At 43.6% G+C, this 17,740-nt stretch overlaps 2 protein-coding genes across 2 annotated transcripts in view; both read left to right on the top strand.

The window, feature by feature from the left end:
• Positions 1–1,548, top strand: part of hydin (HYDIN axonemal central pair apparatus protein) — a 67,157-nt gene extending 65,609 nt beyond the window's left edge. Inside the window, exons 81-83 of the mRNA XM_039000369.1 lie at positions 23–253; positions 377–601; positions 843–1,548. Of these exons, the coding sequence (XP_038856297.1) occupies positions 23–253; positions 377–601; positions 843–1,352 (966 nt within the window). The 3' untranslated portion in view covers positions 1,353–1,548. The remainder of the gene's footprint in view (positions 1–22; positions 254–376; positions 602–842) is intronic.
• A 2,219-nt stretch (positions 1,549–3,767) lies between these two features.
• The window catches only part of necab2 (N-terminal EF-hand calcium binding protein 2), a 125,134-nt gene continuing 111,161 nt past the window's right edge, over positions 3,768–17,740 (top strand). Inside the window, exons 1-2 of the mRNA XM_039000576.1 lie at positions 3,768–4,085; positions 10,370–10,394. Of these exons, the coding sequence (XP_038856504.1) occupies positions 3,768–4,085; positions 10,370–10,394 (343 nt within the window). The remainder of the gene's footprint in view (positions 4,086–10,369; positions 10,395–17,740) is intronic.

Here is a 17,740-nt window from a genome sequence, read left to right as displayed (position 1 = left end):
TCCTCTACTCCCTGCCCTCCAGGTGACATTCCGTAATGAGTCTACAGGGGAGTACCTGTTCTACTACCTGAACTTCAAGGCCACAGCGCCGGGTGTCATCAGCACCATAGAAATGGTGACTCCGGTGCGCCAGACAGCCTCTGCCTCTGTCAGGGTGGAGAACCCCCTCCCCATTAGCCTGTTCTTCAGTGCTGAGTGCCGCAGCCCAGACGTCAGTGTGCCTCCACAGCTCTCTACGCCTGCACTCTCCAAGGTGGGTCTACATGCACCTGACTTCTTCTATTATCTTGACTATGATTGCTTTTCCTTAGCATATACACTGTATCAAACCAATGCATGATTGTTCCATTTTTGTTTGGTTTTATTTAAATTGCAGGCCACTCTTTCATTTGAGTACCAGCCGCTGCGTGCGGGCGAGTCCACTGCTCGTCTCATTCTTCATAATGGAGAGTTGGGCTACTTCCACTATGAGCTGTTGCTGAAAGCCCTGCCAGCGTCGCATGAGAAACCGCTCTACTTCCGTGCTCCGCTGGGCAGCGGACACTCCGTCTCTGCCAAGTTTACCAACTACTCCCGCGTCAAGGCAGAGTATGCCTGCAAGGTACTGGATCCACCTGCAATCATTTACCCACACAGCCAGGCACACAGCTCATGCTTGATGACCACTGTTACCTGGAAACCTGTTGTCTTACTGCCTTTCTCTACAAATTGTACTTTTTATAGAATATCTTGTAGACGTTGGACAATACAAGCTATAGCATTACCATTATAGATTTAATTCATTATCTTAGGGAATGCATGATCATAAAATTATGTCTCTGATGATATGATGTCTCTCTTAGACGGACAGTCCTGACTTCATTGTGGAGAAGAACATCAACGCTGCAGCTGGCTACCAGGCGGGCACAGACATCAGCCTGGAGGTTTACTTTGAGCCCTGTCAGTTGGGAGAGATCCGTGGCATGCTCACCCTCTCCTCAGGGTTTGGTGGAGAATACATGTTCCCTCTCTTTGGGTGCTGCACCCCTCCCAAAGCCCAGGGCCCCTTCACCATCCGCGCCGGATCCAGCGTGTCCATCCCCTTTAAGAATGTGTTTGTCCAGACCACAGCCTTCTCCTTCCAGGTGGACAGCCCATCCTTCACTGTGAAGGGCGTGGAGACCATCCGGTCCAAGAAGACCCATAACATTCTTGTTATGTTCGAGGGGCCTCCCCCTGGCTCCCGAGGGCCCTGCAGTGGTAAGCTGACCATCTCCAGCCCGCGCTCCGAGGGCCACGGCCAGAGCATCTCCTGGGTCTTCTACCTGAAGGGCTACTGCCCTGAGCTGGCCCAGAGGGACAAGACCTCTTAGAGGAGGGTGAACCTCTTCTATACAGTATAGAACAGTCCAATGCACATTATGGTTGATACTACAATATGTTTACTCCACACTGATATAGTTTTAAGCAAATGTCAAGCTAATAAATGTCATAGATGGGTGTTTTTCTTCTGTTGCACTTACATTTATACTTTTAGCATATAAAATTGTATTTGTTGAATGTGTTTTAAATCAGTAGGCTACAGTAATCACATTTAGTTATTGATTTTACAAATAATAATGTGTTGTTGTCCTATTTATAAAGCCTTAGGAGATTTATACATTGTGAGACTAAATAATAAATATATTTATAGCAGAAATGGTCTATCGTATCAGCTCTGTTGGGTGTTATCTCTTCTAGATCATGTCCCTCTCAGCCACTAGGGAGAGCACTTACTCCTCCAAATAGCAACCATTATGTGTCAGCACCAGTGACTTCCTACATTCATTTGTGGGAACAGGATGGGTGTTCAAGATGCATGAAATATAAAAAGCGTTTCAATTTGCATAAACAGCAGTTGAATAGTTGTCAGAATGAGAGAGAGTGAGTGTGTGTTTGTGTGTGTGAGAGAGAGCATGCAGTTAGCAAGCAGGATGAGTGCCTGTGTTTTGGGACAGATAACTATTGCAATTTTCCCTCATTCTCTCAATCAATGAGTTGTTAAATTCTTTCATATTTAAATATTGCGCAGGGGTTTGAAGTCTCCTGGCAGAGCTTTTAATCTGGTGAGTAGGAGAGCTTTAATGAGGGAGTGGGAGGGCATTGTACAGGCACACATACATATATTGGCTCTTTTTCCTAAGCACGGAATTCAAATTGTTCTTTCATTTTTTCACAGGATCGTGAATCCACTGTTTCTTTGCTGCCCGTGTCAGCAGTCCCTCTGCCAGAACTAACTTGGTACCGTGGGCTGTGCTCTGTAGGCTATCAGCTCAATAGGGATGGATGGCATAACCACCGCTTTCCCACTGTATGTCTCCCTCCCACCCCCACTGCATAGCATGTGGGTCTATTTGATGGGCTTGTTATATGATCAGATTGTTCTTGATACCCCTATATTGTGCGGTCTCAATAGAAGACGGTGACCAGAAGAGGATGAACAGTTTTGACAGAAAGGGCATGTGTTGTGTTTATGATTGTCGGTTTGAAACTGGCTAGCAGTTATGATGCAGCTGAACTGTAATCAGAGTAGACAGATAAGATGATCCAGTGAAGGAGCTCTCTCTCTCCTCTATGGAACGCTCCCAGCTCTTTGCTAAGGGGCATCACATCCATCTGGGCCTGACCACAGGAGAGGCCTGTCTCTGCTGGGCTGCCTGTATTGGGCTCGTTTGCCTGATCTGTGTGGGGAAGCAATGAGGCAGATGAGGCTCAAGTAACCAGAGTCACATAGAAGTCCTGTTGAGACCCATTTAGTGTAACCCATCCAGGTCTGACTGGCTGTGCTCTGCTGGGCATCAGGCCTTCTGTCAGAGACCAGAGGCGGATGGATGCACCTCTAGTCGCCTGAGGCAAGAATGGGTTCCTCCTCAACTGCTGTGGAGGATTTCCGTAAACAGTTTTATGCCACACATTAAAATGACAATAATTATATATAAATATTTCTAAAGGCAGAGCATTCTTCCTACTCTGGTGGATTTGGCTAATTAAAGAGAGAGGCCTGGAATGACTTAATCACCTCTCTGAAAAGGGCAGGACCAGGGAGTCTTTCAACTCACAAAGGTTATCCTGCATGGGCCTTTATAGTAGCACACATCACACACTAGTAATGAGGGACATTCCTCCAAATGTAGAGGGGCTCAGATGAAACATGTAGGTGGGGCATTCTGAGCTCTATGGTGAGGCCCAATGTCTCTGATCATCATCAGCCAAACTTTTCATCTAGCAGAGATTATGAATGCAACAGGGGGCCTAATCAGTGGCTTAATTAATGAACCACATACACTGGGTGATATCACCCCACTCAACCATGCCACTATCCTAATGGAAACGTAGTTAGCTAGTGACTTGATTAATTTGCCCCAAAACTGATAGAGGTCTGTTAGAGGTAGTGTTGAAAGGACTCATATACTTTTCTTTAACTTAATTCATGGTGCTTCAGTCCACTTTGTACAATGTCTCTCAACACGTTTACTTCAATTTCTTTACAATAACTTCTACATATACAATAACTTCTCATATATTTAAGCAAGTAGACCTGTATCAGGCAAGATGCTGATTAGTCTAATCGAATATTTCCACGGCATCAATAGACAGTCACCTGGAATAGTCCACTAACCCTCTTAAAGTTTGAAGTGATGTTGAGGAGAGGTGTGTTTTCGGAGATGTTTGGAGGGTCGATGATGATGTAAGAGGGGAGGGAGGGATTGGCCCCATAGCGCTCAGCATGAACGCTCCGGTGCAAAAGGATGTGTGAGCAAGCAGCGCGCTACTGCAGGGACGGTGTCCACAAACTGCTCCAAAAAGAACAACCGAAACTCCGGGCTCAGGACAGCAAAGAGCAACCAAAACCCGTGGACCAGGACAGCGAGTCAGCAACGGCTGCACAGTCCGGAAACAGCGGCGCCCAGCCCGGTGCAATTGACGGGCTCGTCCGCTGGATAGTCACCAAGATGAGCGACAACAAAAGCATCTCTACCCGGGAATACACGAAGGAGGAGGCGTCGGTTGCCCAAGAGCAGTTCTTCGCACCAGAGCCACGGAAAGGCATCTCTGTTATATTGGATGTAGGTATCGCTAAGTTATCTTACCTGCACATGATTCGTTAATATGGTGGCTGAGGTGGAATAGTTTGCGGGAGAAAGTCCCATTTTAATTCAGTGCGCACTTACGCGCAAAGATCATCCTCAATGTTGTGCAAATACTGTACCTTAATTCTAGCTTCTCTGAATACACATGCACTCACTATAAATATCTTGAAAATTAAGTTTCTCTGTAATCAGTAGGCCTATCTGGCCCAGTACAAGCTGGGGCCAGTTGTACTGTTAGAGTGGCCAGTTACATTGGACGTTATTGTTGTCATATCGTTTTCTTCACTGCATTGCAGGCATTAGCAGGCAAAAGACCATGTTCATAATCATCATCGTTGCCACTGTCTAATAATGGATGTAAAAAAAGAACGATAGCAAAAATTTGTCATGTAAAAATTATTTCATACTCCACATTTAGGGGGGCCACAAGGGGGTCCAAAATTGTTGTCACATGGGCACTGCTCTAGGACATTCTAGCTCTGTGAGTGACTTAGAGGTGATGATTGAAGGTTTTTAATTAAACTGTCCATATAGATCCAGCAAGTGACATTTACAGAAGATTTTAGTTGGATTATTGGCCATGAAATGTAAATGTTGTTGTCATTTGCACCGTTTTTAGCCTCAGCCATACCAAACTTTACTACTTGCTTTAATTGCATGTTATCTCTTTTTGAAGGACAAACATATAGTATTAATTAATATTATTTATTGCTTGCTATGTGCCAGGATTTAAAAAATATATATATATATTTGTCACATGCTGGTGTAGAACAGTGAAATGCTTACTTATGTGTTATTTTCCAACAATGCAGAGTTAAAGATAAAAAACAAAAATATGAGGAATAAATACACAGTGAATAACAATAACGAGTAAAAAATAAAATAATGTGTCAATTTACAGGGAGTACCACTACCGAGTCGATGTGCAGGGGTACGTGGTAATTGAGGTAGCTACTGTATGTACATATAGGTAGGGATAAAGTGAACAGGATAGTTAATAGACAGTAGCAGCAGTTTACAGTGCATTTGGAAAGTATTCAGACCCCTTGACTTTTTCCACATTTTGTTACGTTACAGCCTTATTCTAAAATATATTTTTTTTAAATCCTCAGCAATCTACACACAATACCCCATAATGACAATGCAAAAACAGGTTTTTAGAAATAAAAATAAAAAACTGAAATATTACATTTACATAAGTATTCAGACCCTTTACTCAGTACTTTGTTGAAGCACCTTTGGCAGCGATTACAGCCTTGAGTCTTCTTGGGAATGACGCTACAAGCTTGGCACACCTGTATTCAGGGAGTTTCGCCCATTCTTCTCTGCAGATCTGCATAGCTATTTTCAGGTCTCTCCAGAGATGCTCAATCGGGTTTAAGTCCAGGCTCAAGGACAATCAGAGCCTTGTCCTGAAGCCACTCCTGCGATGACTTGGCTGTGTGCTTAGGGTCGTTGTCCTGTTGGAAGGTGAATCTTTGTCCCAGTCTGAGGTCCGGAGTGCTCTGGAGCAGGTTTTCATCAAGGATCTCTCAGTACTTTGCTCCGTTCATCTTTCCCTCGATCCTAACTAGTCTCCCAGTCCCTGCCGATGGGAAAAACATCCCCACATCATGATGCTGCCACCACCATGCTTCACCGTAGGGATGGTGCCAGGTTTCTTCCAGATGTGATGCTTGGCATTTAGGCCAAAGAGTTCAATCTTGGTTTCATCAGACCAGAGAATCTTGTTTCTCATGGTCTGAGAGTCTTTAGGTGCCTTTTGGCAAACTCCAATCGGGCTTTCATGTGCCTTTTACTAACTGGGGCGGCAGGTAGCCTAGTGGTTAGAGTGTTAGGACATGTAACCGAAAGGTTGTAACATCAAAACCCTGAGCTGACGAGGTAAAAATCTGTCGTTCTGCCCTGAACAAGGCAGTTAACCCACTGTGCCTAGGCCGTCGTTGAAAATAAGAATTTGTTCTTAACTGACTTGCCTAGTTAAATAAAGGTTAAAAAAAAAAATCTGAGGAATGGCTTCTGTCTGGCCACAACCATAAAGGCCTGATTGGTGGAGTGCTGCTGAGATGGTTGTCCTTCTGGAAGGTTCTCCCATCTCTACAGAGTAACTCTAGGAAGAGTCTTGGTGGTTCCAAACTTCTTCCATTTAAGAATGATGGAGGCCACTGTGTTCTTGGGGACCTTCAATGCTGCAGATATTTTTTGGTACCCTTCCCCAGATCTGTGCCTCGACACAATCCTGTATCGGAGCTCTACGGACAATTTATTAGACCTCATGGCTTGGTTTTTTCTCTGTGTGTGCCTTTCAAAAGCATGTCCAATCAATTGAATTTACCACAGGTGGACTACAATCAAGGTGAAGAAACATCTGTTGGATGATCAATGGAAAGGATGCACCTGAGTTCAATTTCAAGTCTCATAGCAAAGGGTCTGAATACTTATGTAAATAAGGTATTTGTTTTTTATTTTTAATAAATGTGCCAATATTTCTAAAAACCTGTTTTCGCTTTGTCATTATGAGGTATTGTGTGTAGATTGATGAAGATGTATTTTATTTTATACATGGAATAAAGCTGTAACCTAACAAAATGTGGGAAAAGTCAAGGGGTCTGAATGCATGGTATGTGGTGAGTGTGAAAGTGTGTGTGGTGTCAGTATGCATGTTTGCACATGTTATGTGTGTGTGGCCGTATGTAGGGTGTGTGTTGGGGTGTCAGTGTAAGTATGTGTGAGTTTGTGAGTCCAGTGAGTGTGCATAGAGTCAGTGCAAGATAGTTACTGGTACTACCTGTTTTGAGGTTTTGCTTGTAAGCAGGAGGATAGAGTTATGGTCTGATTTTCCAAAGGGAGGTTGAGGTAGGGCCTTGTATGTGTTTCTGTGTGTGGAGTAAAGGTGATCTAGAGTGTGTCACCTCTGGTTGCACAGGTGACATGCTGGTAGAAAAGGAGGATTTCAGTTTCACTGCATTAAAATCCCCGGCCACGAGAAACCCTTCCTCTGAATGTACATGTTCTTGTTTGCTTATTGCTTGTGTTGAGTGTGGTCTTAATGCCAGCATTGGTTTGTGGTGGGCAGCTACGAAAAATATAGATGACAACTCTCTTGGTAAATAGTATGGTCTACAGCTTCATTAGGTATTCTAACTCGTTATAGCAAAAACTTGAGACTTCCAGGACCTACTGTATATTTAAAGGTATGTGAGTATTGAAAACCCATCTGATTAGAAGAGAAAACTCACAGTAGCTGTTCTTTGTACAGTATTTCTTACAGCCCCATTATTCTCCGTTCTTCTCTCCTCCACACCCCTCCTCCACACAGCAGCGACTGCCTAGGGAAAACAGATCCATCCATTCTTAATGAGGAAAAAAGTCAGGGAGAACTAGTCAAGAGATACAGGATTAAAAAACTTGAGTGTCTCCATTTATCTTAGGTCCTGGCAGTTCTGTGTAAACTCAAGACAACTGAGTTTTGGAGAAATACGCAGATTCAAAGAGGAATCCGCAATTTGCTTTCTAATGATCATGATCTTTTTGTCGAAGAAGTACATGAATTCATCACTGTAAAAGTGAAGGCCATCTTCTCTTGGACTTGGGGAATGCTGCTTTTTAGTTAGCGTTGTGACTGTATCAAAAATACATTTTGGATTGTTTTTATTCAGCGTCATTTCCGTTCCAATTTTCTGGGCGCTTGCTTCAGGGCTCGGGTATTTCTGTATACCAGGGAGCTCATTTCTTGTGACAAATGTTTTTAGTTTTTAGAGGATTTACACAAGGTTAAATTTAGATCCTTGGTTAGGTGGTTAACTGATTTTTTTACTCCGACATCCTTGGGTAGGTGGAAGAAGTCTGGAAGGGCATCTAGGAATCTTTGGGTTGTCCGAGAATTTAAAGTGCAGCTTTTTATAATCCCTGGTTGGGGTCTGAGCAGATTATTTCTTGCGATTGCAAACGTAATAAGATGGTGTTCCGATAGTCCAAGAATATGAGGAAAAACATTTAGATCCACAATATGTATTCCAGGATATGACTGTGGCAATGCGTAGGTCCGGAGACAAGTTGGACAAAACCCACTGAGTCGATGATGGCTCTGAAAGCCTTATGGATTGGTTCTGTGCACTTTTCCATGTGAATATTGAAGTCACCAAAAATTTGAATATTATCTTCCATGACTACAAGGTCCGATAGGATTTCAGGGAACTCAGTGAGGAATGCTGTATATGGCCCAGGGGGCCTGTAGTAACAGTAGCTATAAAAAGTGATTGAGTAGGCTGAGTAGGCTGCATAATAACCGTTCTGTTCTTGAACAGGATTGATCACTTTCATTCTTGGTTCTGTTCCTCTGAAAAACATATTTTACGGTTTTCAGTTCTGTTCCCTGAACCAGTTCCAACCGCTGGATAAGACAGTAGCAAACCACACCCTGGCCCCTGGGAACTGAGCTGCTCTAGTTGTTTTATACTTGTCTTAGTAAGTGATACTCTTTGATGTCGTTTTCATTCTATATATTTTAGAGGAGCAGTGTGTGCATTTGGTGTTTGTCCCCTTTTTTTGTCAAATATGTTTTTTTTATCTGAAACGAAGTGAAATTGGGTCACCTACATTATGTGACACCATGCTGGTAGGCCTGACAAATGGATGATCAGACAAGCTCCTCAACACAAAATTGGCCAATTTTATACACACACGTCTGCCACTTTTATCATATTATTCCCCACTTCTGTTGCTTTAATTGTGGTTTACATTTTGCATGATATGTAATATTTTAATGCACCTTTTCTAATCATGTCAGTGAGGATGAGTCTTTCTGGAGAGTAGGTACCTGTATTTCTTTTGCACATTAGCATTTTACATCATGAATCTTGTTCTTGAGGCAGCTCTGCAGAGTGGTCACTAACTGGCACAGCCACAAAGTCATAAAATCTGATTTTAAACCTAACCTTAACCCTAACATTAACCACACTGCTAACCCTAATGCCTAACCCTAATCTAAAATGAAGCCAATTCTGACTTTGCAATTGGCCCATCTAGCGGTAATCGCTCAGTTCTGCCTCCAGGACAAGACTCATCCCAATAAATGTCAACCTGCAATTCTTTCTCTCTCCCCATCTAATTTCCCCAATCCTTTTTATCTCTCTCCCTCTCCCTCTCTGTCTCCCTCTCTCTCTCTCTCTCTCTCTCTCTCTCTCTCTCTCTCTCTCTCTCTCTCTCTCTCTCTCTCTCTCTCTCTCTCTCTCTCTCTCTCTCTCAAACCTGACTATTTCATCCACCTCTTGTGTTTGATCTCAAAATTATCTCCTTTCCCTTATCTTTGTATCGCAAAGCAATTCTCCGATAGCAGAAGATATGAACGATTAAGCTCAGCAAACACCATCACTTCTAAATGATTTCAATAGTGCTCTAGCAGTGCCTTTCAGGTGGAGTGGAAGATTGTGGTATTGATCTGAAATCGTTCCCAAGACGTTTTGCTCAGCTTACTTCACCCTCAGATGCCAAAGATAAACATGGCACAGACTTGTTATAAAGGCTTCAATCATCTGCAGTCACATAATAAAGCCGTAGTAATGTATGGTGTGCTCTCTTAGTCACCTGTCCATTGTCTTTTACTTTGTTTTACCTTTCACGGTTTATTCACTCATTGGACCACATTGATAGGCCTCCTGTCAGCTTTCTATGGAGCTTTTCCCAATGTGCATGGTCAATTATTTACCCCTGATTTGTTTTATTAAAACTGCTCAAGTGCTCATCAATCTGGTGAAGCAAATAGATAGTATCAACAAACGCACAAAGGACAAACACCTACAGTATACGCAGTATTTCATACTGTTAAGCTCATTCATGGATGAAATGCACTCACCACTTTCAAAAGCATAGAAAGAAACAACACATGAATATGTATCCCCCACCAGATATAACAATGGTTACAGAAAATGTATTAGTGTTTTAAACTGGTGTGAATACTGCTTTTCCAGTGACAAACGAATGCTTTTTCTTCCTCTACCCTGCAGCCTTAACTGTGCTATTACACACATGAGTGCACAATGTGGTCAGGCTTTTTAAACATGACTGCACTGGGTTTTCACTTACTCTTAACTAGCCATTCAGGCAGGCTTATTTACTGTCTCTGTGTCTGTAGCCAGTATCTTTTTAGGCGTTATGGTATCATTGACCTTTTTTGCCATATTTTATCATGTTTCATGTTTTGATACTTTTCACGTGACTAGTCCCTTCGCTAATGCAGAGCTCCTGTTTTGTCTTAACAGATTTTCCGGAGAGCTGATAAGGATGGTAAGTGTGTTTTTGTTTTTTAAACTGATCTGTTATCATGTTGTCTGTGCCCTCTCAGTAAGGTAGCCACCCTGCCCAGTGTTGTGGGTTATTTGGGTGTTGGTTCATTTCCAGGCTAGTACAGCGTTTTGTTTGGTGCCAGCGCTTCCCTCATTCCCTCTGTCACTTGTTTGTTCTGCTGTCATCTCTTGGAGCCTTTGACAAGACAGAAGAAAACGAACAAGGAGACAACTTAAAAAGCACCGTTTTCATATCAGCCAGATGGCCATCTTCTTGTATTTTCTGGTGTGTGTGTGTGTGTGTGTGTGTGTGTGTGAGCATGCAGTTAGCAAGCAGGATGAGTGCCTGTGTTTTGGGACAGATAACTATTGCAATTTCCCCTCATTCTCTCAATCAATGAGTTGTTAAATTCTTTCATATTTAAAAATTAAAAATAGTTAACTATTCTCTGTGTATGTTTGTTACTAACACAGTAGATACACTACATGGTCAATACACCAAAGTTAATTGTATCTCTTGCAATTTAAGAGTGTGTAACACTTTTGCACGGACACCCAACAATCCTGTAAATGCAAGTTCCCTTTACATTTACCAAATCATTTTCTGTTCTAAAACCAGTGACTTGTCTTTGGTTTTGTTTTACCTAGAGGAATATGGGCTTTTTCCTGTGGGTTCATGAGTAAGCTTCGCAATGGTGAAATCTAACTATTTATTTTTCAAAGGGAAAAACAGCTAATCACTGTGAAAAGGACCACAGCTGCCAAAAGCACATAGTTAAAGAGAATCCTTGTTATTTGATGTATGGAACAAGCTCAGTTCGTGCTATTTTTACCCTCCTCTCCTGGGAAATGTTGTGTGGCTGTTTTAACGAGAGAGAGATGCTAAACACACACATAGAGAGAGAGATTACTTTCTAAATGTAATCTGCTACACACTGCTAACACTAATATGTGAGAACAATATTTTTTGTGAACAAATGTTTAATTTTGTCATTATAATAAAGTTGGTGGCAACATGTAAAAATCTTGGTGGAAATCTGTTCCAGCTCAAGTCAACTACAAAACCCATAATGCAATGCTCTCTCTATGGTAGCTAGCTACACACAATAATACCAAAGTAAATATCAGCATGTGAAGTAGCTACAGCAACTGTAAAATCGCCTAAACAAACTGCATTATCAATTTAGGAGTCTACAATCTTAACATGTTCAACCTGCAGATCGATGTGCCTCGCAGAGTGGGGTCTGACATTCACAATGGCCATGCAACGGCACCATGCAATGCACCTTGGACTGAAGAGGCAGACAAATAGGAGAAATGTGGTGGATTTTCTGTTAAACTACACATTTCTCGAGGTTGGAATATCGTAAAAAATATGGTCAATGGCTCATTCTCGAGAAGACAACCTCCTACGTTATGACATCGGCCAGTATTAAAATCTGACATGTATGATAGACGTTTTTGAGATCTAAAAGTCATATTCCTATTCACTTTCTGTGTAGTGAGAGAGACTTTATCACGGTGCTATATCATACCGGACGGATTTCTGCCTGCTTGAACAGATACACATGAAGACATGAAAACATGAAATTACCCTGGGAATCAATAGAACATCTCTCAGAGATGCACTAACACAATATAACATTCAAAATTGGTGAATATTTACTTTAAGACAAAAAATCGAAAAGAAAATTCAATACATTTTTACAATATAATACATTTTTACTTTGAGGCTAGCAAAGACAAGACTCATCCAAATAAATATCAACCTGCTTATGAAGAGGCAATACAAGACAAAAATGAATATAACCAATTGAACGACATATTGCAGGATGAATCAATGTTACAGTTTATACACAGTTGGCAATAAATTTATGTTGCATTTTACTTTATGGGTTTGGTTATATAAACTCAGCAAAAAAAGAAACGTCCTCTCACTGTCAACTGTGTTTACTTCCAGCAAACCTAACATGTGTAAATATTTGTATGAACATAACAAGATTCAACAACTGAGACATAAACTGAACAAGTTCCACAGACATGTGACTAACAGAAATGGAATAATGTGTCTCTGAACAAAGGGGGGGTCAAAATCCAAAGTAACTGTCAGTATCTGGTGTGGCCACCAGCTGCATTAAGTACTGCAGTGCATCTCCTCCTCATGGACTGCACCAGATTTTCCAGTTCTTGCTGTGAGATGTTACCCCACTCTTCTACCAAGGCACCTGCAAGTTCTCAGACATTTCTGAGGGGAATGGTCCGAGCCCTCACCCTCCGATCCAACAGGTCTCAGACGTGCTCAATGGGATTGAGATCCGGGCTCTTCGCTGGCCAATGCAGAACACTGACATTCCTGTCTTGCAGGAAATCACGAACAGAACAAGCAGTATGGCTGGTGGCGTTGTCATGCTGGATGGTCATGTCAGGATGAGCCTGCAGGAAGGATACCACATGAGGGAGGAGGATGTGGTAAGGACATTGGTCCTTACATTGGTACCCCAGGTAATCTTAGGTTTCATTACATACAGTCGGGAGGAACTACTGAATATAAGAGCAACGTCAACTCACCATCGTTACAACCAGGAATATGACTCTCCCGAAGCGGATCCTGTGTTTTGCCTTCCACCCAGTACAATGGATCTGATCCCAGCCGGCGACCCTAAACAACAACGCCGTAAAAGGGGCAAACGAAGCGGGCTTCTGGTCAGGCTTCGGAGACGGGCACATCGAGCTCCACTCCCTAGCATACTACTCGCCAATGTCCAGTCTCTTGACAACAAGGTTGATGAAATCCGAGCAAGGGTTACATTCCAGAGAGACATCAGAGATTGTAACGTTCTTTGCTTCACGGAAACATGGCTCACTCGAGAGACGCTAACGGAGTCGGTGCAGCCAGCTGGTATCTTCACGCATCGCTCCGACAGAAACAAACATCTTTCTGGTAAGAAGAGGGGCGGGGGTGTATGCCTTATGATTAACGAGACGTGGTGTAATCATAACAACATACAGGATCTCAAGTCATTCTGTTCACCTGATTTAGAATTCCTCACAATCAAATGTCAACCACATTATCTACCAAGGGAATTCTCTTCGATTATAATCACAGCTGTATATATTCCCCCCCAAGCAGACACATCGATGGCCCTGAACGAACTTTATCTGACTTTATGCAAACTGGAAACCACACACCCTGAGGCTGCATTCATCGTAGCTGGGGATTTTAACAAGGCTAATCTGAAAACAAAACTCCCTAAATTCTATCAGCATATCGATTGTGCTACCAGGGCTGGTAAAACCTTGGATCATTGTTATACTAACTTCCGCGACGCATATAAGGCCCTCCCCCGCCTTCCTTTCGGAAAAGCTGACCACGACTCCATTTTGTTGCTTCCAGCCTACAAACAGAAACTAAAACAGCAAGCTCCCGCGCTCAGGTCTGTTCAACGCTGGTCCGACCAATCTGATTCCACGCTTCAAGACTGCTTCGATCACGTGGATTGGGATATGTTCCGCATTGCGTCCAACAACAACATTGACGAATACGCTGATTCGGTGAGCGAGTTCATTAGAAAGTGCATTGACGATGTCGTACCCACAGCAACGATTAAAACATTCCCAAACCAGAAACCGTGGATTGATGGCAGCATTCGCGTGAAACTGAAAGCGCGAACCACTGCTTTTAACCAGGGCAAGGTGACCGGAAACATGACCGAATACAAACAGTGTAGCTATTCCCTCTGCAAGGCAATCAAACAAGCTAAGTGCCAGTATAGAGACAAAGTAGAGTCGCAATTCAACAGCTCAGACACAAGAGGTATGTGGCAGGGTCTACAGTCAATCACGGATTACAAAAAGAAAACCAGCCCCGTCGCGGACCAGGATGTCTTGCTCCCAGACAGACTAAATAACTTTTTTGCTTGCTTTGAGGACAATACAGTGCCACTGACACGGCCCGCTACCAAAACCTGCGGGCTCTCCTTCACTGCAGCCGAGGTGAGTAAAACATTTAAACGTGTTAACCCTCGCAAGGCTGCAGGCCCAGACGGCATTCCCAGCCGCGTCCTCAGAGCATGCGCAGACCAGCTGGCTGGTGTGTTTAAGGACATATTCAATCAATCCTTATCCCAGTCTGCTGTTCCCACATGCTTCAAGAGGGCCACCATTGTTCCTGTTCCCAAGAAAGCTAAGGTAACTGAGCTAAACGACTACCGCCCCGTAGCACTCACTTCCGTCATCATGAAGTGCTTTGAGAGACTAGTCAAGGACCATATCACCTCCACCCTACCTGACACCCTAGACCCACTCCAATTTGCTTACCGACCCAATAGGTCCACAGACGACGCAATCTCAACCACACTGCACACTGCCCTAACCCATCTGGACAAGAGGAATACCTATGTGAGAATGCTGTTCATCGACTACAGCTCAGCATTTAACACCATAGTACCCTCCAAACTCGTCATCAAGCTCGAGACCCTGGGTCTCGACCCCGCCCTGTGCAACTGGGTCCTGGACTTCCTGACGGGCCGCCCCCAGGTGGTGAGGGTAGGTAACAACATCTCCACCCCGCTGATCCTCAACACTGGGGCCCCACAAGGGTGCGTTCTGAGCCCTCTCCTGTACTCCCTGTTCACCCACGACTGCGTGGCCATGCACGCCTCCAACTCAATCATCAAGTTTGCGGACGACACTACAGTGGTAGGCTTGATTACCAACAACGACGAGACGGCCTACAGGGAGGAGGTGAGGGCCCTCGGAGTGTGGTGTCAGGAAAAAAAACTCACACTCAACGTCAACAAAACAAAGGAGATGATTGTGGACTTCAAGAAACAACAGAGGGAGCACCCCCCTATCCACATCGACGGGACAGTAGTGGAGAAGGTGGAAAGTTTTAAGGTCCTCGGTGTACACATCACGGACAAACTGAATTGGTCCACCCACACAGACAGCGTTGTGAAGAAGGCGCAGCAGCGCCTCTTCAACCTCAGGAGGCTGAAGAAATTTGGCTTGTCACCAAAAGCACTCATTAACTTCTACAGATGCACAATCGAGAGCATCCTGTCGGGCTGTATCACCGCCTGGTACGGCAACTGCTCCGCCCACAACCGTAAGGCTCTCCAGAGGGTAGTGAGGTCTGCACAACGCATCACCGGGGGCAAACTACCTGCCCTCCAGGTCACCTACACCACCCGATGTCACAGGAAGGCCATAAAGATCATCAAGGACAACAACCACCCGAGCCACTGCCTGTTCACCCCGCTTTCATCCAGCAGGCGAGGTCAGTACAGGTGCATCAAAGCAGGGACCGAGAGACTGAAAAACAGCTTCTATCTCAAGGCCATCAGACTGTTAAACAGCCACCACTAACATTTAGTGGCCGCTGCCAACATACTGACTCAACTCCAGCCACTTTAGTAATGGGAATTGATGGAAATTATGTAAAAATGTATCACTAGCCACTTTAAACAATGCCACTTAATATAATGTTTACATACCCTACATTACTCATCTCATATGTATATGTATATACTGTACTCTATATCATCTACTGCATCTTGCCATCTTTATGTAATACATGTATCACTAGCCACTTTAAACTATGCCACTTTATGTTTACATACCCTACATTACTCATCTCATATGTATAGATTGTACTCTATACCATCTACTGCATCTTGCCTATGCCGTTCTGTACCATCACTCAGTCATATATCTTTATGTACATATTCTTTATCCCTTTACACTTGTGTGTATAAGGTAGTAGTTGTGGAATTGTTAGGTTAGATTACTTGTTGGTTATTACTGCATTGTCGGAACTAGAAGCACAAGCATTTCGCTACACTCGCATTAACATCTGCTAACCATGTGTATGTGACAAATAAAATTTGATTTGATTTGATGTGTTCCCTGTAATGCACAGCGTTGAGATTGCCTGCAATGACAACAAGCTCAGTCCGATGATGCTGTGACACACCGCCCCAGACCATGACGGACCCTCCACCTTCAAATCGATCCCGCTCCAAAGTACAGGCCTCGGTGTAACGCTCATTCCTTCGACGATGAACGCGAATCCTGTAACGTAACTCTAGCTCTTCCTCCTCCTCGGACGAGGAGAGGAGAGAGGGATCGGAAGACCAATGTGCAGCGAGGTATGATGACATAATGATTTAATTTATTAAACAAGACGAAAAAACGAACTACACTTGATAATTAACAAAATAACAAAACGACGTAGACAGACCTGGACATGAGAACTTACATACAACGAAGAACGCACGAACAGGTACAGACTACAAAACAAACGAACGAACGATACAGTCCCATGTGGTACCAACATACAAACACAGGAGACAACCACCCACAACAAACAATGTGAAACAACCTACCTTAATATGGCTCTCAATCAGAGGAAACGTAAACCACCTGCCTCTAATTGAGAACCATATCAGGTAACCCATTAACCAACATAGATACACATAACATAGAATGCCCACCCCAACTCACGCCCTGACCGACTAAACACATACAAAACAACAGAAAAGAGGTCAGGAACGTGACAAATCCGACCATCACCCCTGGTGAGACAAAACCGCGATTCGTCAGTGAAGAGCACTTTTTGCCAGTCCTGTCTGGTCCAGCTACGGTGGGTTTGTGCCCATAGGCGACGTTGTTGCCGGTGATGTCTGGTGAGGACCTGCCTTACAACAGGCCTACAAGCCCTCAGTCCAGCCTCTCTCAGCCTATTGCGGACAGTCTGAGCACTGATGGAGGGATTGTGCGTTCCTGTTGTAACTCGGGCAGTTGTTGTTGCCATCCTGTACCTGTCCTGCAGGTGTGATGTTCGGATGTACTGATCCTGTGCAGGTATTGTTACACGTGGTCTAACACTACGAGGACGATCAGCTGTCCGTCCTGTCTCCCTGTAACGCTGTCTTAGGTGTCTCACAGTACAGACATTGAAATGTATTGCCCTGGCCACATCTGCAGTCCTCATGTCTCCTTGCAGCATGCCTATGGCACGTTCACGCAGATGAGCAGGGACACTGGGCATCTTTCTTTTGGTGTTTTTCAGAGTCAGTAGAAAGGCCTCTTAAGTGTCCTAAGTTTTCATAACTGTGACCTTAATTGCCTACCCTCTGTAAGCATGGGAAACAGTTTTTTAAACCCTTTACAATGAAGATCTGTGAAGTTATTTTGATTTTTACAAATTATCTTTGAAAGACAGGGTCCTGAAAAAAGGACATTTCTTTTTTTGCTGAGTTTAGGTGTCTTCTAACCCATTGCTTTCTACTACAGATAATAATATGATTAGGCTATATCTTTACATTAAAAACAACAGTCCGTCAG

This window comes from Salvelinus namaycush, chromosome 9 (assembly GCF_016432855.1).
Source record: "Salvelinus namaycush isolate Seneca chromosome 9, SaNama_1.0, whole genome shotgun sequence".
Lineage (NCBI taxonomy): Eukaryota > Metazoa > Chordata > Actinopteri > Salmoniformes > Salmonidae > Salvelinus > Salvelinus namaycush.
This window is presented reverse-complemented; position numbering and strand designations above follow the sequence as displayed.